At 39.9% G+C, this 23,117-nt stretch overlaps 2 protein-coding genes across 2 annotated transcripts; both read right to left on the bottom strand.

The window, feature by feature from the left end:
• Positions 1-9,532: 9,532 nt before the first annotated feature.
• lurap1l (leucine rich adaptor protein 1 like) lies at positions 9,533-14,792 on the bottom strand. The gene is made up of 2 exons (XM_079371712.1): positions 13,570-14,792; positions 9,533-11,045 (listed from the first exon to the last, which is right to left on the bottom strand). The coding sequence occupies exons 1-2, from the start codon at positions 13,786-13,788 to the stop codon at positions 10,656-10,658; spliced, it is 609 nt and encodes a 202-aa protein (XP_079227838.1). The 5' UTR covers positions 13,789-14,792; the 3' UTR covers positions 9,533-10,655.
• An 88-nt stretch (positions 14,793-14,880) lies between these two features.
• On the bottom strand, positions 14,881-20,077 carry LOC306841747 (5,6-dihydroxyindole-2-carboxylic acid oxidase-like). Its single transcript, XM_079371710.1, has 7 exons — positions 18,620-20,077; positions 17,837-18,156; positions 16,939-17,143; positions 16,331-16,498; positions 16,054-16,233; positions 15,544-15,690; positions 14,881-15,459 (listed from the first exon to the last, which is right to left on the bottom strand). The coding sequence occupies exons 1-7, from the start codon at positions 18,972-18,974 to the stop codon at positions 15,272-15,274; spliced, it is 1,563 nt and encodes a 520-aa protein (XP_079227836.1). The 5' UTR covers positions 18,975-20,077; the 3' UTR covers positions 14,881-15,271.
• Positions 20,078-23,117: the final 3,040 nt, after the last annotated feature.

Genomic DNA, 23,117 nt, shown 5'->3' with positions numbered 1-23,117 from the left:
AAAAAAAAATCCCCTTCAAAAACGTGTTTTTTGTGACCTCTTAAACTATACACTACACATCCAACCTTCCTGTTCTCTCTTTAATTTATTACTTCACCTCGAACAAGAACACAACAGGCTGAACCCAGACCTCAGCAGGGCTTTAAAACATGTTTATATGACCCTGAGCAGGTGAATGTATCCTGCAGCCCTGCAGCACATGTCTGGTTTGTTGCAGTTAAAGAATTTGCAGCAACTGCACATTGTTCCTCCTCTTGAAGACCACAGATGCCAGATAGTTTTGTAAGGGATGGCTGTTTTTCCTCTTCCCTTTCTTGGAGATTCTTTACACAGGTGTAACCATGTCCTCCAGTCATTGTAAAACAAGGCAACGAGGGAGCAGAAACACGTTTCCGTTTGTATCGTACTGCCTCCAAAATCAATGCAAATTTAACAACTGCTGCTAAATGTGCACCTCTGGGCAACTGTTGCATTAGATTCTATTGATGGCAACCTGGTTCACTTTCACAGTAATAATAAGGAAGAAATGCAGCTCAGTGACAGTGTTGCATAACTTGAATACAGTAGATGAGCACACATGCATGAGTCTGGCTCTTTTTTCTCTCCAAATGCACCCAAGGGGAAAAGAGCCCTCGCAAAACTGTTTTTGCACGATGACAACTATGGAACCCTAACGACTGGTATTCTGAAATGAGCACCTGTCAATCATCTGACAAAGTCAGGAACAATGTAAAACAGCTTGTCTACAAGTTTGTTCCGACCTTGTCTTGGAGGAAAAGACTCCTATAGATGCAGCTATTTCTCGAAGAGTTGCAATGCTAATACAAAACAGCTTCTCGTAAAAATCCCCTAAAGACCAATTCATTATCTCTTACAACAAAAGAGCTATGCAGCAGCCTTAAAATGGTTGGTTTAAGAGCAGAAACTTTCAGCGTATACCTTTAAAAAAAGTTGTGGGAGCCTGTAAGGCATTCATCAAACAAAAGCTGTAGGGTATTTTAGTGAAAACTTTTCATCAGACTTGCACGGACCTGTTATTTTCAAGCAGCCAAGTTGATGTATGCTCTCCTTATATGGTGCTGCCTCTATCTCTTTTCCTAAGGGTGAATCAAGTGACGGGCGACACCATTCATCAGCATGTATGACTATATAATCAGATTCATTTTAGCTGACCTTGCTTGGAGGATTTAATTAATCACTTTGAAAACTAATTCAGACACTAGCGTTGTTGTCGTTGTTGTTGTAAGAGAGTAATAAAGTCAGCACATTTCTCTATGTTGATGACGCACAGAGAGTGAGCTGCCAGCAGACATGGCTGGAGGGCTAAGCTAACACATGGCATCATTAGTGGACCCTCTCACATAACTTGACAGGCTTCATTTCACTGAGGCAAGATCATCGACATGCGTCTACATCCGGTGGTAAGAGCAGAAATAAATGATTGTCAAAGTAACCCTGTGGTTTTCCATCCATTAACGATTGGTGCATTGATTTCTACAAAGTGCATCGTGTTTAAAAAAGTTAAAGAGCTATAGGATGACTGTCATAAACACTAAGTTTGTTCTGTAATGAGTTTAAAATCCAATTTTTCTTATAGCATAGAAATGATAAATGATGATGAATCAGACCTCTCCAAAGACAAACCACTTTGTTGTGAATGTATGGCAATGAAGGAGTCATTGCTCCCATGAATGACTTGTGATAGAGCAATCCACAGATCTGTAAAGCTAATCTTTTTGTATGTAAATGAAGTCCAAGTCCTCTTTAGTTCTCCAACAAGCCATTCAAAACATTATGAACTGGATGTGAACTGAATAGATGCAGGTTTCAAAGTTTGAAAAAAAAAAAAAAAAGAGGGGGGGTTTTAATCAAAGTACACATTCAACAGAAATTATAAATAGAAAACAAGAAATATCAGATCTACATAATTGTACTGAAGCCTTGCAGTCATGCGTGTGCCCTCCCAATGTTTTCAGAAGTGAGCTGCAGTGGAATCCCTGCTATGCTGCACTGCGGGCCACGAGCCCCAGATTCACCATGACTTCAACTCCAGCCTTTCATAAAGAAAGTGCTTCTTGTTGCAAACCAATAACCTTGTAAGTTACTCATGTACATGTATCACTTAGTAGATTTGTGTTAAGTGTAATGCTCCAAATACACTGTTTTCGTGCAAGACAATTTAAAATCTTGAAATTTAACTTAATTTAACGAATATAACAGCAGATCAAGCAGTAAATGTGTGTTATAGTTATCTGGTATACAGTCTATCTCTCTAAGGTTAAAATAATGTCAAAGCTTTAGACATTTCTATTTTAGAGTAAAAGGATGAGTTAATGTTCCTGAAAGCCATTAGCGGGGTAATTCACACCTGAACGGATTCACAGTTTCAAAGGTGATGAAGTCTATCTTGTTCTTCTAGCCTTTTTACCCTATCAGCAATCTGCTCTGTCATTTGTCTCCATTAGTGTACACCATCCTCACCTGTGTAAGCGAACAGAGAAAGTGGAGGAGGAACTAACATTCAGCCATCTGACTACATGAGCAGACAGGCTGTCGGAGAGTAATGCACCGGTCGTTTTCATGATGATCTGTGCAGAGGCAATCATTAACACAAATCTGCCTGCGGCTTCAACACTGTTAGGTCAGTTATCACTCTCCAGTTGCTGCACTGTCTGTTTTTTAAGCTGATGTCATCTTGGCTTGCATGAAACTGGACTATAAAAAATAGCATGGTGGCCATTTTCCACTGATGTCATTTTGAGGTAGTTGTGTGTTGGGAATTAAGCATATCTTTATCATATCATTATTCCAAGGCTGAATATCAACCAAAATACAAAAGAAAGTAAAATAAAGGGGGACATTTTGTCTTTTTTTTTTTTTTTTTGCTAAAACAACATAAATGTGTCACAATCTTCTGTCAGTCAACACTCATTTGTCCTCTTCAAAGTGCAATTTTGGAACAGCGCTGTAAGGTAGCTTTGCTTTAACGTAACCTCTGCTGTCGATACGTCGTATTCATAATGATTCCACTTTGGCTTTACATTCCCTGTAAAAGTTGTTGCCTAAGTGTTCAATTTGTGTTTCTGTTTATCCATTGGCTTGATTTTACTGTTAATGCGCTTTTTAACTTGATCTCAAAAAGTGCTAGCCGAAATGGTATAGCTTTATCAAAGAAAAGCATTAAACTACGAGCTCAAACTTCTAGCTAACAAACATTTGTTATAAATTCTCAGCATCCCATAATCCCAAAATGTATTCCAAACCCCCACCAAAAAAAAAAAAAAAAAAAAAAAAAAAAAAAAAAATTCTATACTAAAGAACAGTCGATGAACCAAGTTACAGTAACAAACTGTGCTGTAGTCTATGTCCAGTCTATGGCTGTAACCCCTCCTGGACAGCAGACTCTCCTGAGACCTATCAGTAACAGCCTGCTAAGAGGCTTTCCTCCCCCAGCACAAAGAGCTGTCTGTTAGGCCATAGAGGCATCCCAGGAGTCAGCCGAGACAGGTGGCTATCCCCACAGGGTATGTATGTGGGGGCTGGGAGGCTGAATGCTGGAGTAATCAGAGACAAGTCAAGACAAAAGCTTGGTGTTATTTTAGCAGTGTGGGTTTCCAACTGTTGAATGTCTGGGTTAAATGTTGCTGGAGAGGAACACCAAAGGAAGGAAATAAGGGACATGTTCAATTTGTCTCACTGTCATAGTGCTTTTCAGAATGTGTTTTATTGGGGGTTTTTTTCTTTTACAGATGAACACCTTTATTTATCTGTCTTTGCATCAACTGAGTAAATTAAAATCAACTTAAGGAAACTATCCAAACATCCCCTCCAATTGTACAGCCTAACCCTAAATGTCCTTCTCTTTTGCACACTTTCAGGTAGATGGGGCTTGATGGTAATTTTAACCAACATAAATGACTCTGCAGCTCTGGATACAATCCAAATCCTGGTCAGGTAGAAATGATCTTGTGTTTTCATTAGAGCTCTGGATTTGAATGATGGGGCTTTAAGTCGGCGCCAGTGAAACCTTACCAATCCTGCATCCTAATCCTTGCTTGATATTAGTGCTTTACCTTCTCAACATGAGCACTTAAGGGATATCGTTAAGGTCACCTGTGAATGAGATGCAGAGGACGGTTTAGGTGGCAAATTTTGAGGTTTTACCTTGGAAGGCCCTTGGTACCTTTTTTGACTCATCAGTGCCAGCATGCAGGATTGCATTAATTTATGAAACACTCTTGTTTTTCTCTATTTTTTGACTCACTTGATTCCATCATGGCATCGCATGAAAAAAAAAAAGCTGCTTTGTCTATTTTTTAGGAATCAAACTGAAGTTGCTAAAATATATACCATGTTGATCAAATGGAAACACTCAGGACTGAGAATGTATACACTTATACGAAAACTGTATGAGAGTTAGGAATTGTTCTCAAACAGCTCTGAAACGACTTTTGAAGAAAAGATAGATACATAGAGAATAGATGAGAAACGTATGACCATGCTGTAAACTACAATATAAGTCACTGATAGAGTGCTTTGAGCAGAAAATGGGAGGGCCTAGTCTTGCACTACAGTTACTGTTGAGTCCAATACTTTGTCTTTCCCAAGAGGATCACATCTCTTTCCCAGGGATGATGAGTTAATGGGAGAGTGCAGACAGAAGGACTAGGAAAACGGAATCCCACAGTGACCATGGAGTTGTGATACTGTTGTGTACAGTAATGATAGAAGAGCAAATCCAAGAAGAGGTCCAGAGCTCATACAGGCGAAAAACTGCACAGTCTTGCACTGATTAAAAAGCTTGAGGCAAGAGTAAACTAATTGTAAAATTCTTAAGAAGAACTCTTTATTGAGACTTGGGAAATCTCAAAAAACATTTGGAGTACACACAACAAAAAAGGGTCTTTGACAAATGTTTTTTCCCTTGTGGCTGTAGTTCACATGTCTTTTGAATTGAGAGGTGGGGGCTGTAAAGATGTTAGGGAGTATTATATTTGGAGAAAAGAGGAGGCCGAATTAAAACAGAAGTTTATATCTAACAGGTTGGTGGAATATCCAAAACGCTTGACCACAAAGTCGTTAGATCAATGTTTTTTGACCTCTATGGGTCAATCAATCGTAAAGCTTTCTCACTGCCCCTCGTTTGACCTGGATGAGTGTCCGGGGAATTACAAAGCATCCACAGGGAAACATTTTGGTCAACCATGTTTGCCAACACAGGGGTAACCCCAGCAATGCTGCTTTAATGACACAGCGTCCTCTTGTTGCCAGGAAACGTTTGAAAAGATTGTTGACCTTTTGGCTTCATCATGCCTGTTGCCGGCAGGGTTTCTCAGTGAAATAGCTTCAAAACTGGTGTGGAAATATCTTATGCTCATTGGCAGTTTGAGTATGACAAAACAAGTCAAATACATGGACATAGCTGGAAAAGTTTTCAATCTATCTGAAATAATCGCATACACTGTAGCACCCCGGTTTCCGTAACGTTCAAAGAAACCATGATAACATACTTCTCTCAGTCTCTTTCATGACTCACAACTGTTGCTGTCAAAGAGCATAACAAAAGTTCAAACGTACTGGCAGGGTCAGTGCCTTCTGTAGAACTCCCTTTGATTCCTAATATAGTCACGGAAAGGCTTCCTGGCTCAGATAGAAAGAGAAAAGGGGAGTGAAAAAAGGGGGGGGGGATCAAATGGGATAGAGGTTTGTTTTGTTCGCCCCTTCCTATCTGCTGAAGGTTCCTGGCTGATGTAGCTTGGTGTTTTAATCTCAGCTGGATCAACTGCCAAAGTGTGGTCAGGAAAAAGAACCCCAAAACAGACTAGAAGTGGAGAGAAGACAACGCTCATTTAAGGTTAAAATTAAAAGGTTATACTAATGATGACTAAGTGGCCAATCCTTAGTTGCTGTAATAAAATAACAAACTTTGAAAATGTTGACATTGGCGGTGGTCACAGTGTAACTGGTTCAACCAGTCCATCCTTACACTGGTAAATTATCTCACCAATCCTCTGATGCTAATTCATTAACACATGAAGAAATGGATAGTTTATTTGGTAGAGCTTTGTATGTAGAAACTATATATTTTTTAATATTTTTCCGTCTTCTGTCATTCAGACTTGTGTTGCAAAAATGTGCTGAAACTATTAAAGGCTTTATCAATCCAAAGTAAAATGCATATTCTAAATATAATAGTCTGTTCATATCCCCCTTCACACCATCACACTTCCAAATAACTGGTACAAAATAGTTGTAAAACCTAAGTAGCATTGCCCCATTATAAAAATATCTAAAATAAAAGTACTGTGAAGTGAAAACCTGAAGCGTAAGTCTCAAAATGAGTTTTAAAAAGAATAATGTTGAAGATGATGATTTGTCCTCTTTTTCTTTAAAGAAAAAAAACATTTCTCAAAGCATTGTTTTAGGTTAGAGGGCATTATCGCAAATAAACAGGGAACAATGAATGACTATGAAATAAGATGGGATCATGATGGCTGGTATTGTCTTCTTTTTGTTCTTGTGGGGGTTTTTTGTGGTATGTTAATGGCTTGGGATGTGATGTGTAAAGGAGAGAAAACAAAAACAAGATGAAATAAAGAACTGGATTTGATTTTTTGTGAATTTAAATTTAAATTTTGGCAACACTGAAGATATGAATTTACTCAAATGATACAACTAAAGGAACATGGCCCAGAGTTGGTCTCATGGGGCTATTGTAAATCTTGATTGCTGTAACTACATCTGATAAATAATCAGGCACTCCCTCTGTTTATGCTTTTTAAAAATAACCCCATGAACGATGAATGGAACGCTGCCGACCAGCCTGGAAGCTAATATGTTCTCAGGCTGGGTCTCTGGCAGTATTTGGGTTTCTCAGATGCTTTCTGTGTGATGTTTACAGAAGCTTCCAGAGGGAGCTTTTTTTCTACATCTCAGCGTAGCTATTTTATGAGCGCTGGGGCAGCCATTGTTAATGTTTAATATTTGCACAGATGAACACAGTGTCTGTTCTGAACAGTGGTTCCCAGCAGCAGAAGAGTTTTAAAAGGCTCTTCAGACGACTGAATGCTCCTTGAAGATGTCAGCTCCTTGAAACTGGAGTTTCCTGACTTAAGAGGGAGACCTATACGACCTTCTCTTATGTAATAACCAAGTATATGTGCTTGGTCTGAGGTCCATAGCTATCATCGCATCAGCAGTGCAGAAAAACTTAAAGGACAACGTCAGGGTCACGTCAAACGTTGACATTCATTAAGTATTTTTCCGAGACGATACAAGATAATTATGCTATGGAACAAGCCTTATTAAGTTTGCCTCAGCTTCATAAATCTCCCAACACGGAGCTCCCCATGTCTGGAAATGTAATAAGGCTGACATGGTGGATCTAATGTGCGTCATCCATCATGAGTATAAGCATAGGCATGGTTGCTTGGCACACAGACCCATTGCAAACATTTATTAAGTTCATCATAACCCCCTTTAATATAACAGTGACTTGTGAAGAGATCTCCAGTCCATTTAAGGTTGTTAGATAACTGTGAAGCACACCAGATGCCCAAGAAAGAAATCCCAATTAATCCAGAGTCAAGTAACTTGACAATGGTGTACGTTTACTGTGGTATCTGCTTCCTGTCTGGCTCGTTTGATCCCCCCCACTAAAAACCTTCTCCACTAACCCTGTATCCGGTATCCTCATCTGGTAGCATGGTGACAGTTTCCCAGATACCAATGGTATTGGTTTCCCTTCATCTTGTGGCACAGGCCCAACCACAGTGTTTAATTTGTTAATGGATCCCTGCTGGAAGCTGCTGTCGTGACTGTGCACGAGTGTAATTACGTGTACTTGAGTGAAGGAACTAACCATGAGAAAAAAAATACATCAATGTTTTGCACTTTGAACCAGCTGATTTTGCTCGCTTTCAAAAAACCTGGGTGTCATTCACCCTTTGGAACAGGGCGTCTGGAAGCTGACGGAAAAAATTCTGCTGACTTCATTCTCACTTTCCAAGAGGAACAATTATGTTGCAATTTGACTCCTGACTTTTAATAGGAAAGGGGAAAACTGAGGTTTAAGTTTTTTTTAGCGGGAGCAGAAGTTACTCTTTCCAGAACTGACAGGAGCATTTGTTAAAAGACGACACTTATCACAACTTTTAGCTGTGTCAACTTGTTCTCCCTTTTATGAAGGAAATGTACACTTCCGAAGCAAGGGAAGACAACTCCAGTTAATATGAAGCGTTCCATACCTCAGAGGAATTTTGACTCATACTTATTGCAGCAGAAACTTGCTCAACCTGTTGGGTGTCCAATTATGTCAAGGCCACTACCTTTCGTCTTAACCTTTTCCCTGGAGGCACAGAAAGCAGATTTGACATGGTTGCATTTGCTAGGATGTGACATTTTGAGGAAGTTTCGACAACTTTTTGTGTTTTTAATTGAATCGCTGACAAGAAGGTCATGCTGCCATTCATAAAGCTCTGTGGTTTAGTGGTCTGGTTCAGCTTGACAGGGAGCTTAAGCTTACCAAAGCCTCTGGGAGGCCGAGATAAGGAATTTGCAGCATAAAACCAAATCAAGCAGCTTTGCGCTTAGAGTGAGACAAAGTTCCAAGTATGCTTAAAGTGGTTGGATGAAGTGATTATATCTGTCTAGAACTAATGTAACATTAAAGGCATTCATTGTGTCCAATCTTATTTTCGGCTTGAAGATTTCAGGACAATCCTTCATTGAGATTTCACAACTGCTAGTTCCATATAATACGAGACAGCTTCATGGACCAAGTCAATAACTGAAGACTAATCCGGAAAGGCAACATGTCCTGAGACAAGTCCTAATGTCAGGTCTGAGTCTGAGAACTCCTGATACCGTGCCCCATGGCCATGCATTCATTTGCAAGCCAAAGAGACCGAGCTTCTCATCTTACCTATAATCACTTTACCTGCATGGTTTGTCTGGAAGTTCAATTATCACATGAAAGATAAGACAAGCCAGATGCAGAGCAAATGAAAATAGAAAAAGAAATATTCTGTTCAGCTGGCCATTAAATTCCAATTCGGTGTCATTTTTGATTGGTGTTAAGTTTCACAATTGTTTGAACTCACAGCAGACACTCAAGAGTGTTCTGCATACAACACTTTATCCTGGATATTACACAGAAGTCTTGATAAACCTCACCACAATTTTCATTCCTTTGTTAATGGCCTGGGAACTTAAATTTGTTCTTGCAAATTTAGAATCATCTTCCTGTTTTCCTTTTTATCAAAGCTAAGTGCTGTGGCGAAAGAAAGAGAGAGAATAATTAACGAGGGTCATTTTCGACGCACCATTACACAGGGCATCAGAAAGCATGACTTCATTGCAGAGAGTTGAAGCCTGATGTTAAATTTACCAAAAAAGGAAACCTCCATAATGTTCATTTTCCATCTCATTAAGATTCAGTAATGGGGTCTGTGAAATGGTTTTGTCTCTAAAAATGTTGAGTTATACAGCAGTTAGTATGTATGTGTTCCCTTAAAAACGTACACAGTGTGACTCAGAGGGAAATCAATATATTATTTCATTTCCGCAACAACAAAAAAAATCCAAAAAAAGGAGGCAGTGACAATACAAAATCAACACGAGTTTAAAGTTAAAAAACAAAAAAACAAATTCATGTACAGTAATGTAAATCCCTCATTATTATTATTTTTTTTTACAACAGAGATTTAAAATGTGCCCACAGAGCAAGCATGTGTTTCACATATTTCCAACACCAACAAATCTACCATCTGCTCTTCATGAGGTTTCCCCCCCCCAGGCTTAAATTATCTGCAAGACAATCAAATCACTTTGGTCTTTCAGTCAAGCGTATGTGTTTTTGAATGTGCTACTAATCTCTCCTGTGTACATGTAAACACCACTTTTTCAGGATGGAGTTCAGTTTAGGAACTCCTGTCAGTCACAATGTGTAAAAAACAATTAAAAAAAACATCTATGAAAAGCTCAACTTTACAGTAGGCAACACACACACACACATTTGGCATGGAAACAAATTGCACTTGCTGAAACACTTAAACTTATCACTGTGCCACTTAAAATAGTTAATCTCTCAGATCACACAGCATGAAATGCCCAATTTTCAAAATTGCGCCTCAATCCTTATCTACTCCTTTACTCGATGGTTGACCTAACACAGTTAAGTTAAAATGTATACAGATAAAAAAGGTCACTCGCTGTTCTGCGAATGTTGCTACTGCTAATCACTCCTTCGTCTTTACTTTTAGGCTACAATGTTTTTTTTAATTGTAAAATAAATAGCTGAGGTACTGCATAACTCCAAATAAATACAGTGTTGTTTCAAAATCGAGCACCCTTTCAATCAATATTCAATTAACCTGCATGAAACTCTGTTAAGACATTACGTGTTGTTAAGAAGTCTCATCGCAGTGAGTGTGACATTAAGTGGGAATGGTTTTTGTGAGGTGTGTTTTTATGATGACATAAGGAAACTGGTTTCAAGGTTCAAGGTGTCATGAGTCTTTTTTTTTTTGTTGAGTCGTGCCAACACCTTTGCTGTTACTACACTGACAAAATACAAAGCATGTGAGAAAAATAACCTGATGGCTGTGTTGATACGTATGTCAGTAGTCTCTGCAACCACCATGTTAAGCCTTATATTATCCAAAGCAGTAGTATTCGTCTGATTCCACCCTGAGTTTCAGAGGCGACTTGCTGAAAGCATCTCCGTCAATAACTTTTGTCTCCACGAAACTGTCCAGGTCTGTTGGTGACGGGTTGTCCGACAAGTCCTCTGCTAGCGTGTCCAAGTAGCTGCCCACAGACAGACTATCCAGTCCATCGCTGTTCCCATCATTCAAGCTGTTAAAGCTGCCTCGCAGTGAGGTACCGTCCTGGCTGTCTGACAGGCTGTACAAGCTGCCCGTCAGGCTGCCCTCTTGGCTGGCGACGCCTCCTTTGTCTTCCATCATCCATCGGATGGACTCGATGCCCTCATTGATAGACATCAGCTGCTGCATCAGCTTCCCATCGATGGCTCGCAGATGTGCCTGTGAGCAGAGAGATATCTCTGTGAGGTCAATCAATCAGTCATTTCTTGGAGTGGAAACCTCAACTAGAACTGATGATTCAACATTGAAAAGGAAACTATCAACATTTGCTTTCTTTTCTAAATATGAGAACATTCATTCATCTGTGCATTTAGCAAACAGCTAGTAAGCCTAGCTGAGCATAATGGCAATCAATGACTGGACTGGTTCAGTGTTAAGATAATAAAATGTACTATCCAGCTTGTGTTTGAAAACATCAACGAACAAGTGCTTTCTAAGCATATAGCTTCCATAATATTTGTGATACTCTTGAAAGTCATTGTTCCCACCCACATAATCACTAAACTATAACCTTTTAATTTAACAGTTATTTATTTTCAAAAAACACATCTGTGATTATCTGCTTAGCAAGAAAGTTCGGATGTGCAATTCTTAACATTTTAAACTACTCCTTTAACACAGCTACTGCATGAATCAGTCTGCCTGCATTAATACAAATGGGAGACAAACAAAAACTAACAAAACCAGTGCTTTAGTCATCACTAACTCTTGTGGAGAAAATAAACTCTTCATATTGTATGCAAAGAAGCCGTTCACAAGCTTAAGATCACACCACATGATTGTCAAAGGCAGAATGAATTTGGGCTTAGAAAGAGCCAGATTTTAAAAAAAAATCACAACTCCATAAAAAAAAAAGAAGTTGGAAATCTCCCTCTGCTGATGGAGATCATGTGATGTGAAAGAAAGCTCCAATTCAGACACAAAATAATCCTTGTGGTGAGTTTCCTTTCTCATCTATTGTTAGCATTCTTCTGTCCTCTCATTGCCAGAACACTGTGTGCTATTTGTTTAGACTATCAGGCTGTGTTGTGAACAAAAAAAAGACACCGGAACAGTGACTATGATACCAGGAAATAGTTTGCATTTAGATCTGAATGATGTGATGGCTTAACACAGTATGGCTTTTGATTTTAGCTCCCTGCCTTGACAATCCATGCCATTGACTTGTGGTGGAAGTGGTCAGCGTATGTAGTCATTCAAAAGCAGCCAGTCAGAATGACAAATGGTTAACAGACAGCTGCGGCAGCCTGCGAGGTTCATAAAGCATGGAGGCAGATGATGGCAGACAAGGCAGGCCCAGTGTTTTCAGACAGCTGGCTGTGTTTGGAGTGGATTAGCCACCATTCTTCATTTAGCTCGTGTTACTGCCCCGTGTGTTTGCTTTGCCTGCATTACTCCCCGCTTTATACACACATGGAAGCTGAACAGATAGAATCATCTTGGAATTGTACTCCAGGGTGCTATCTTTGTGTTAGTAAGATGGCAGCAGTAGTTCCAAGTTGTGTTATTGGACACAAAAAAGTGTTATATGATAATGACTGCACCTACAGCAGCATGTTCAATTCACAATAACTTTTATTAAAAACAAATATGGATCTTGTAAGTTTGCGTCTACTACATTTGTGAAAATCAAAACAATAAATTCCAGATAATCAATTGCGGAGGTTTCAGGTGGCACAACAATAAGGTTAGATTTCTAAGCTGACAAGTGGCTGCCAATCAAGTCTTTGAAGTTAGTTTAACAAAGGCAGGTTTTGTTTTTTTTAATTCTTTTTTAATATGACTACGAAATTCATGCAACTTGTTAGATAATGTGACATTTCACATTAGAATAAAACCTAGGAAAGGTCTTTCTATATAAAAATAAATCGAGCCACTTATAGATGACAGCCTTTTTGAGTCATCAGTGTTATAAGCCATGAATCAGCTCTACTACAGTCTGTAAAAGTCGGTCAACCAGGCCATCTGCTCAGGAGTCTTAATACCTTTGGTGACCTTACTTCAAATGGGGGGGGGTGCTTTTATCCAATAATGTTGTCATTTAGAAGTGATTATATTTTGCAGATAAAATCATGTAATGGTGAAAAGGAAGTTCCACAGGCACAGTTGGCTTTCACTGGGTTTTTTAAATAACAACAGAGGGAGGTGAGGAGGCTTCATCCACAAAGATCCCTGCTGACTGTAGGTGTGAATGCTGTGAACAAGACGTACTGAGCAGAGCTTTTCAAAAAAACAATGACTCAACACCCACTACTGAATATTTGCATTTCACCAACACTTGTTGATCCGTTAGCCTATCATGCATCCAGCAGAGGTATTTCCTGTGAGCAAGGCTTATTAGTGGCCAACAACAACAGAACGCTTAAGTTTACCTGGAATTATAACAAACTGAGTAAGGGGCTTTTATTAAATGTATTTTAAAGTTGCTGGATAAATAAATAAATAAAAAATAGGTGGGGCAATAGTACAGTTCGCGAACATGCTTGTTATTATGATACAAGCCAGATAAATATTAAAACAAATAGAAATGAGTCACTTCAATTGATATTTGACATTGTTGCATGTGATGTGTTTGGAGTATTTAGTCTGTAGTTGTTTAAGTTGCACCTTATTTAAAGCTAATGGCCAACTCTTTAGAGTCCACAGCAGTTCGTTGAAGTAAAAAAAAAAGACAGTTTCTTACCATTTCTTGTTTCAGGAAAAGCATTTTGCTCTCCAGTCTTTTCAAGTCTGCAGAATGACTGCACAAGTTGCAGTCCACTAAGTGCGTCTCGGTCGAAGTCTCGTGCTGCTCTTTATGTTTTCCTCCAACAAGTGAACGAATGAGACTGTCGGGGACTTTACGGCCCAGTTTTGTCTCTATGTCTTTCAATTCAGGGAATACGTTATTATCCTCGTCCATTGTGACCCGCGCGTGGGGATTACACGTCCTCACTGTATGACCTGAAAGCAGGCAGAGGAGCAAATCACACCGCGCGAGCTCTGGTTTACTCCAGGTGATCGGATAGAGAGACGCGCGCGCGAGCTTGTCCGAAGATAACCAGAAAGTTGCAGCACGCGCGTGCCCTTCGCGACTTTATTCCCCCCAGCTCACAGAGAGAAGTGTCGAATCAGTTCACATTTACATTAGATTCACCCCACCATGAACAGACCTCCCCATTCAAGAGTCCCACCAGTGGTGAAACAGTTTAACGAGAACGTGCTCTCTATGGACCCTCCCATTCATGAAACCAGACACCAGACAGGTGAGGTGATACCGGGTAGCATGCAGAAAACGAGTCCTGTATTCGCTGGAGCTCATTACTCAGGGGCATGGCATGGAACACTGGCGCGTGTAAATGGTGTGTTTACAAAGATATGTTGGCTTATGCAAGAGGAACAGAGAAAGACTACACAACTAAAATGTGCACATGATTTCACAAGCCTTAACTTAAGGTGGGAAAATCTATGCTTAGTCAACATCCAGTTTTAGTGTAAAATCAAACACTTATGATAGTAAAATTTAATCGTATTTTAAATGTGGCGAATTTCTTTTGCAACACTAAAAATGTAAAAACAGACAAGCATTCATTACATCTTTCACATTCATTTCGTCTTTTTGTGACAGAAAGCAATTCTAAAATCTATTTTATTCATCTTACGGACTCTTCGATTCATGGCCTATATCATCTATGGTTATTTAGATCAATGTATTCAAATATCTAAATAAAAAAAATCTCCCTTGACAAGAGTATTTCACGCAGTTTCATTAACAGAGTTATTGCACCCCCTTGTGGTGGCAATGGCTCATTTACACGGGCACAATTACAGTCTTTTTTGTTATTGTGCAGCTAATCTAAGCTTTTTAATAATAATAAAAAAAACAGGAAGTTCTTTATCCTTTTATAAATCTATAGAGTTGTCTAATGATGATTTGTCTAGCATTTATGTGACTTTAGTTGGAATTTAAAAGTTATAAATACTTCTATAAACAAGATCCCCTCACAGGCATCACTGCTATCACACCCACACTTTGGTTGTCCATGTGCACTTTATTTCAACACATTTAACATTTCCATTTTTTTTTTCAAATCTCAAAATTTAAAAAAAGTGTATATTTGTCAAGCCAAAGTTGTAAAAGCTAATGCAAATATGTTACTGGTTCAATTACAATAATGCATCTTCAATCAGTGTTTGAATTGTTTACATCTGTACTATTTGATAAGAAAAACAGACTACATCAGCTTTCGAAATATGGACATGACTGAAGCAAGAAGATCACTTCCTATCACAATGTAGCATTCGATATTCTACTCCTGCTCGTCACCAGTGAAAACAGATTCAGGTTAAACAAACAAACTTCATGTTTTGTTAATATAAAAGTGGAGAGAAGAGGCATGTAGCTGTTATACTACTGATTGGCTATTTTTGTCGTCGTAGCGCTGGTACTGATCCCCGAGCAGGGGCTGGTGGCCGTCCATCTTGTAAGACCTGGCCCGCAAGGCACATGTGGTGGCGGCAAAAATAACAGCAACAACCACAAGGGCAGCAACTATCGCCATGGTGATGATTTCAGTCAGGGTGTAAGCTTGGCCTAGAATGATTTAAAAGAGATTACTTTAGGAAGACTGAAAAAAGACAATCTTTGGAACAAAGGGGGGAAAAGAGGGAGAAATACCTGGCCATTGAGCTTCGTAAGTGTAACCAAGATTATCAGGGGCGGTCACAAACATCTCAGCGTTAGTCACTGGTGGCCAGAAAGGCACCATGTTGTACCCTCTGTTGTGACCAATGGGGGCCATTTCTCCAGGAAACACAGACATATCTGTTGAAAAATACTTGGAGTTAGCAAAAGAGCTTTATAAAAAGAAAACTGGCAATTATGTCAACTAAAGCTAAAAGTAAGCCAAACCCTGCTCACAATAAAACTACATAAAGTAAATATTCAAAGTAATAGAAAGAAAAAAGAAAAAAAACAGACAATTTTGTCTAAAAAAGGTCTGTTAGCCTCGAAGCTAATCATACTAAAATACATTTATTTTGCAGGCATTATTAAAGGAAAGTGAATGTTATGTCAAGGAATACTTTGGCCTAAAGCCAAATAGCTAGCAATACAACACAAAGGAATACCTGAAACTACAATTGAGGTCTTATAAAAAGGAAACAAAGTATTGTTTTGTTTAAACACCTGGCGCATGTCTCCTTAACCATTCATCAAATATGGCGTCAGTAAAGGTGTGCAGAAGGACAAAGATGGGGTCATTGGGTGAGAGGTGAGTTGTTCCTCCTGTCCCGTTCAGGAACAGATGAGCCAGGTTGTGGAGGGTCCTCACCACTGGGTCGTATTTCCCCTGGGGGGTGCTGTAACCTTCAGATAATAACATGAAAATGAATAAGAAAATGCTTGTGGAAAAAAAACAACAACTATATGCAAGATGGACACAAAGAGGAAGAATTTAAGTCACCTTCAATTGCATTTCTGAAGCTTTCGGAGGAGGTGGAGTAGTAGGGTGGTGTGTCAAAAGTTGTGACCTGCAGACATTCCTCCACGTCTTTGGGCTCTGGGAGACGCTGCACCATTGGCCTGTCAACATTTCCTGCTGGGTTCCTTCTGATGGGATTAGTCTCCGTGCCTGGAAAAAGGAACATCGGACTAAACTTCCCTGCTCTTCAACAACAGAGAGAATCACTGCAACGTCACAGCAATATCTCCTGGGGGGGGGGGGGGGCAACGGAAGCAGGGACAGCACTACATCGAAAAAAAACCACAATACTATATGTCGAAAGAAATAGTGAAAGGGAAGGAGGAAAAAGGACAAAAGAAAAGGGAGATTGAAAATAAAGAATAAAAAAGAGAAGAATAAGAGGATGGGGAAAAACCCCCCCAAAAAAACCTTGTACTAACTTGAATTAAGCACACACTCAAACAGGGCCTTTGTAACGCCCTCAACATACAAATTGTCTTAATATTACTTCCTGCTTGCTACGTTGTCTTTGTCTATGCTGTGCATTGTATTGTCAATAATAATAAAAAAAAGCAATATCGCCTGTGGTAAATAAACAATGGTCTTACTGTTGCAGATGGTTCCCAGTGTATCATAGTCCTCTACACTCTCACAGACCACCCTCCACTGAGAGAAGAGAGAGTTGGGGCTGAGGGAATTCATGTCGAAGCTGCTCCTGGCTCCCATCAGGTCATCTGTGCAGATGTCACATGTGTTGCCGCCGATGGCAAAGTTCCAGTAGGGCAGGGCAAATGACGGGTTTTGTAGCATGGACTGGTTGGTTTGAATAAAGAGAGCATACAAAATATGGTTAAGGATAAGATCTGGAACATAAACACGTTTTTTTAACCTGCACGCAAATGTGCATTCTCGTTGCTGCAGACAGAAATGGGATATTGAAATCATTTACAAACTGGAACTGGAAGATAGACACTTCTCAAAGTGCCCCTTTTCCTCACTTTGAATGACACATATCTACTACTCTATGTTCAGATAATTACAATAAAACATGTAAGGTTCTTTGTAATGCTTATACACAGGACAAGTCAAATTATTCACTAAGCTTAAAAGGTCATTCACAAGTGACCAAATCCCATTCTGAAATGAAATTCTAAAATTTTTAATCTAATAAATCCGTTTCAATCTGCTCACTAAACCAACTATTAACGACTGGAATAGAACGTTGTTAAGCTAAAATCAGGTATTTTTACTCACAGTTTCTGTGCAAAGTAAACCAAAATCTAGAAAAGTGTGTTTTTGGGATGAATAACCTGAGGCATTTTGTTGTCAGTTTAATTCATTCTTAACCTAATTTGAAACGCTAACCCATTTGTCAGTGTGCTTTATTGTCAGTTTCTGTGGGTCACAGTGAGTGGGTGGGTGAAATAAATACTGCATGCTCAAGTAAAATAAAAGCTACCAGAACAAGAAAAAAAAATGTAATTCACACAATATTAATGAAGCTACCTGCATGTCTCGCTCCAGCTGCAACAGGTGGTATCTGTGCCAGGTGAGAAAACCAGGCCCCTCATGAGAGAAGTCCACACCCCCGAAGCTGGGCTGTCCAGCGCCCAGGAAGGTCTTGCTGACCGAGAAATAGTGGGACCATACGAAATAATTGTAGATGGTGATATTCTCAAACATTGTGTTCCCTTCGGGCCCGAAGATCTCAGGGTAGCGCCGCGTGGTGATCACAATCTCAGGGTGCACTGTACGTTTAGCCTGGTCCAGCGCTTCAATGAACGCACGCTTCTCCTCCGGGCTGAGAACCATCACGTTTCTCCTGACTATGAAGATTATGGGAGAGAGAAAGTGGATTATCTGAATATGTCATTATTGCGGAATCCGGATCACTATTGAATGACTGCAAGTGAGGTACAGAACATGTTCTTAACAGTTTCACTAATGTGTCCTACTGTCCCCTTCTTAAATAAACTGAAATGAATAAACTGAAATGTATGTCAAATAACACTGTCCCAACGTTTTATGTGCTTCTCTTTCCATTAAATGCGAAATATTTAAATTAAAATGTATAATAATCTTGTCCAAAATAAATAGTTTGTACACAACTAAATGCAAAATAATTTAATTCTGCGCACCACGTGGCCACTAAACGCACCTAAGCAACAACATAGTATTCCAAGCAACTCAACGTTTACAAGGTTTTGCTTCCATATGAAATTAAGTTCATTCAACACCATTATTATAGAATATGTCCAAAGATTTACCCCCAGCACCCCCCTTACTTACCAACAGAAACCCTCTGATCACAGTTGACCCCTGACCATCCGGTTTTGCATCTGCCGCAGCTAAACCCGCCGAAGTTGTTGTTACACTGGCAGGTTCGGTTGAAGAATCGGATGGGCCATAGTTCTCTATCATCCTGTCCGTCGTGGGGGTACTGAGGGCCGTGGGGGCTCGCGTCCACGGAGATCAACACGCACTGTCCGCGCCCAGCGCTGGCTCCGCACGGGTCATTGGGGAGTCCGATGGGCGACGGACAGCAGGTTCCGGTCCTGAGTCCTTCAGGTGTCACACACTGTCGGGGGAACTGAGCGCTCACCACCGCAGCACCCACAAGCACCAAAAAGCAGCACCGGAACATTATCCACACTTTTACGCACGGCCGCAGCTGCTTTAAAGTCAGTTTAACCGACTGTTTACGCACCTTCCTAACTCTTCTAGAAGTATCACTTCAACACATCAAGAATAACTTTCTCCCTCTGCTAATTGTGTGTGAAACTTCCCCTCCAGTGCGCCAAGAGCCCTGCTTGTATTTTCCCCAAACCAGTGAAGCGTCCTTCTTAAATACCGGATTAGCGCATGACTAGGTTACCCGGATTTTCTGACTCCCGCGTGATGCCATCACATAACATCGTATTTCCTACTGGGGATGGAGGGAGAGAAGGTATTGTGATCCATCATGCACTGCATTATTCTTCTAAAATCCCACAGGACTTCTGTAGTTCAACAACACATTTGAGTAAGTGTGACTGATCGTTTATACTTTGAAATTAAAACTCAAATTGTAAAGAATGAGGAAGCCTTTAACGCATGTGAAGTCTAACAATTCTGAGCACTTTATGGACACTGAGTGAAAAATCACTTCTGTGAAGTTATAGGCTCATAAAAATGCAGGCCATGGCCCAAAACCATGTTTGCAGAGTTAAAATAATCATGGTTCTGCTGCGGGCTCAGAAATAAAAACATGACATATGGTTCTTGTTTACTACTTATTTTGAATGTGCTTATTGTCTCAGTATACTCAAGAAATCCCCCTCACCCCACAAACACTATAAAATGCCAGGATCTAATCTCAAAGGCCTCAGAGGTTCATGTGTGTGCTCAAGAGATCCTATTTTGGGTCATTTGACTTCTCAGGAAGGCCTCCCTCCCTCTCCCAGCATCACCACCTCCTTTCCCCAAACCTCAAGGCTGCGTGTGCCGCCATAAGCACGTGAGTGACCTGAGGCGCATTTACAAAGAAAAAGAAATCTGTTCTGGATAAGCCCTCTAAGAAAGAAGTATTCCTTGTATAAATTTAATGTTTGAAATCACATGAAACAAACACAGGAGGTTGAAAAGACATAAAAACACATTTGTCATGAAATAGTTTTCCTCGTTTAACAGTCTTGAACGAGAACTCTTGAAATTATTCCTTTCTGTCGTTTACTGTTCTATATCTATGAGGCCAATTCACTAGCAAGGACCACGCCACAAACACATACGTTTGAGATATTTAATGACAGATCATGTGAATGATGAGACAGATGAATGTACTGTTAATATTTTGATGTTGGGGGTGGGTTCCATAGCGTAATTCTGCCCGAGCTGCTAACGGCCCAGACTGTGCCTGGAATAAGACGAATGAGATAGAAGGATGAGCATGGAAGTTGAGTGGATGAGAGGAAGGAGAGGGTGGGTCGTCGAAGAACTGAGACAAACAGGTTGGAGTGGGATGGCTCAGCATAAGGGGCTTTGTCAGATGATTGGAGGTGTGGTTTGGGCGCAGTCCTGCTTCGGAACCTAAATCAATATATGTAACTCAACAAAATGAAACTGACATGTAATCGAAATGGGTACTGCGGTCCAGTTGTCTCCTCCTGCCCCATCCTTTTTAGAGCAGATACTTTATACTTTATTGTCCCCATGGGGACACAGCAGCGTCACTGTTCAAACAGACGGGACCATTCATACACAAAACACCAGGTATGTCACAAAGTTAGAGAACAATCAAGAGATCCCTGTTCAGCGAGGCCTTTTGTTTAGGGCCGCTATGACATCCGGGATTAGTTTCCTCCCGAGGCATGCCATCGCAGCGAAGCGTGCGCCGTCTTGTTAAAGGGATACTTCACCAATTTGCATTCAGCTTTGTATCCTCATGTTTTTGACCCATTGGAGCTATTACAGACCATTGGGTGGGACCTCACTGCCAGAATCTAAAAGCAATGTCTGCCATCTTGCTAGCAAGCTATGCTAACAGGCTTTGTGCAGAGAGCTGAGAAGAACTGACAATGGCGAAAAAAAAAAAGCTTGTTTCAACTTCAAGCTTATATGGATGAAAGGGGATTTTGGAGGTCTTGTGCTCCAGCTGGGGCGGACTGGTGGTGTTGGTGCTCTCACTGTTTGCCTGTGGACACAGACAGAGAGTCTGATTGCTGCCAGAAATGACCAAGATGCCAATTCCTTCTGGAAGAAATCTCAGAATTAGTTGAGGAAATGGCTGTATGTGTTGTAGACAGACTGTAGATAGAAGACTTCTGCGGGAGTGGCCTGCGGTGCTGTGCATTCTGGGAGTTATTGCCTTTCATCCACATGAGCCAAAAATACACTTTCTGCCTTTTCTCGGCCAAGAAGGCACCAACTTCCAATTTTATTTCAGATTTCATAAATGATCCAATTTCAATACAGATCCATGTTTCAATGGGTGAAGTATCCCTGTAATTTGATGCGCAAGAGGGTTGCCATGTTGCTGACACAGAAAGCTCTGCATCAGTCTATTGTTCTAACCTCTCTATTTTTCAAAAGCATCTACAATATTAATCTTAGTTCTACTAAATTGGTCTTGAGAGCCAAATGGCAAACACAAAAAGTGACTAAATAATTTCAATAACTGTCAAAAACAAACAAGAGTGGTGTCAAATGTTACATGTGAAGAAGCTGCACCGCGGCCAAATCACCCTGACGTGGGTCAAGGGGTGTTCAACATTACTTACAGCTCCAACTACAGTTACGATTTTCACAATTTTGAAAGTTGGAAATTTTCCATTATAAATAACTGACCTATGACATGAATCAAGTCAAGTCATGAATCCGGCCTGGTAAGAGTCCATATCTTTCTCAAGCCACTCATCCAATTTGAAAGGCGGGCTTTATACAATTGTGCCTCCGAGCAAAGGTTGAACTAACTCGTGACATGACATCATCAACATTTTTTTCAGACTACGTAAGGCTTCTCCAGAGGACATTATTCACAATTTTCCCACAAATTAAGTCTCTACAAATGACCGGTTCCGTTTTTTTGTGTGTAAAGTGTGAGGAGTTATCTCCCGCATAAAAATAACTTTCGAATATTGTTTTTCAATTTTGATCAATTTCCTGTGAGAGTCATGTTTTTTTCCCTGTGCTTACCTTTAATGAACTGCCTGGGCAAGATTTATTTGAATTCTCCCTCGATTTTCAATCCAATTCATTTTTGCTTTACTGAAGGTTGAGGAATCAGTCTGACCAAAACATTTTTTTTTAAAAACTCTCTGACTAATGTGAATGAGCTGGTAATAACAACGGCAACATCCTGATTATTCTGGTTGTCTAAACTTATAACCACAGGACTTTTTTCCTGCAGTGAAAAATATGAATGGTTGTTTTTGTTGACTAAACATACAGCACAAAACCCAAGGAGTTTTAATCTAGATGAAGATCAGCCTGGGGGTTTCTTTCTTTAGCATTTAAAGCCTTATTGTCTTAGACTTGTAAGGTTGCCGAAAGGGCACCAGGTAGCATAAGCAAAGCTGATGGGTAGCAATAATTTCTTAGAAATTCATTCACAACAACTCTGGCCCTTAAATATTTTTTTTTGAAAGGGATCAATACCCCCTAAAACCAGTGAATAATATACAAAGATACAAATGTTCCCTCATCAAATTGTAAAGATCAACACTTTTTGAGCAAAAAGCAAAAACATCATGTTAGCCCTTTCTTTCACTGCAAGAACCAGGGATTTGAGTATGAAAAAGAAGCCACTAAAGTAAAATACTGTTCCTTAAAAAAGGCAAAACAGCTGCAAAAGCGGATAAATGAAGGCAGTAACGAGGAATCCAAACAAAAATGCTCAGGTAAAAAAAATGTGCGATATTTCTTTGCTAACTTACATTTTACCTGTGTGATAGGCTTTAATATTTATCTTAAACGTGTACATTTGTTTGACAGCTCATTTGTTTTCAGATCAAGATTTAACAAACAATTCAAACAAATGGAAGAAGCAGAACTTTGATTTCTGTCTTTTCTAACCCAATTATCAACTTACAACACAACCCTTCTGAGCCAAAAGGACCGCAAGGTTGGGAACTAATTGACCAAAATGTAATGTGTTATTGTTAAGTCATTCAAACTAATTCCATCTTGATCAGTTACAGCTATTCTGTACATATTGGTTGAATCAGTTATTCTTCTATGAAATGAACACTTTTCTTCCTATACTTTCAGTTGGCCGACACATTTATCACGATACGGTCACTTAAGCAAATGT

This window comes from Symphodus melops, assembly GCF_947650265.1.
Source record: "Symphodus melops genome assembly, chromosome: 20".
In the NCBI taxonomy this organism is placed as follows: Eukaryota; Metazoa; Chordata; class Actinopteri; order Labriformes; family Labridae; genus Symphodus; species Symphodus melops.
This window is presented reverse-complemented; position numbering and strand designations above follow the sequence as displayed.

Bases quoted from the DNA above. Each gene is read 5' to 3' on its own strand.
- lurap1l (XM_079371712.1), bottom strand. From the start codon at position 13,788: ATGGACGAGGATAATAACGTATTCCCTGAATTGAAAGACATAGAGACA. The intron at 11,046-13,569 runs GTAAGAAACTGT...CTCTGCTCACAG, and splicing joins TTTTCCTGAAACAAGAAATG to GCACATCTGCGAGCCATCGA.
- LOC306841747 (XM_079371710.1), bottom strand. From the start codon at position 18,974: ATGTTCCGGTGCTGCTTTTTGGTGCTTGTGGGTGCTGCGGTGGTGAGC. The intron at 16,499-16,938 runs GTAAGACCATTG...TCCTTTTTCCAG, and splicing joins ACTGGGAACCATCTGCAACA to GCACGGAGACTAATCCCATC. The intron at 15,691-16,053 runs GTGTTTAAACAA...ATTTTTCAACAG, and splicing joins GTTAAGGAGACATGCGCCAG to ATATGTCTGTGTTTCCTGGA.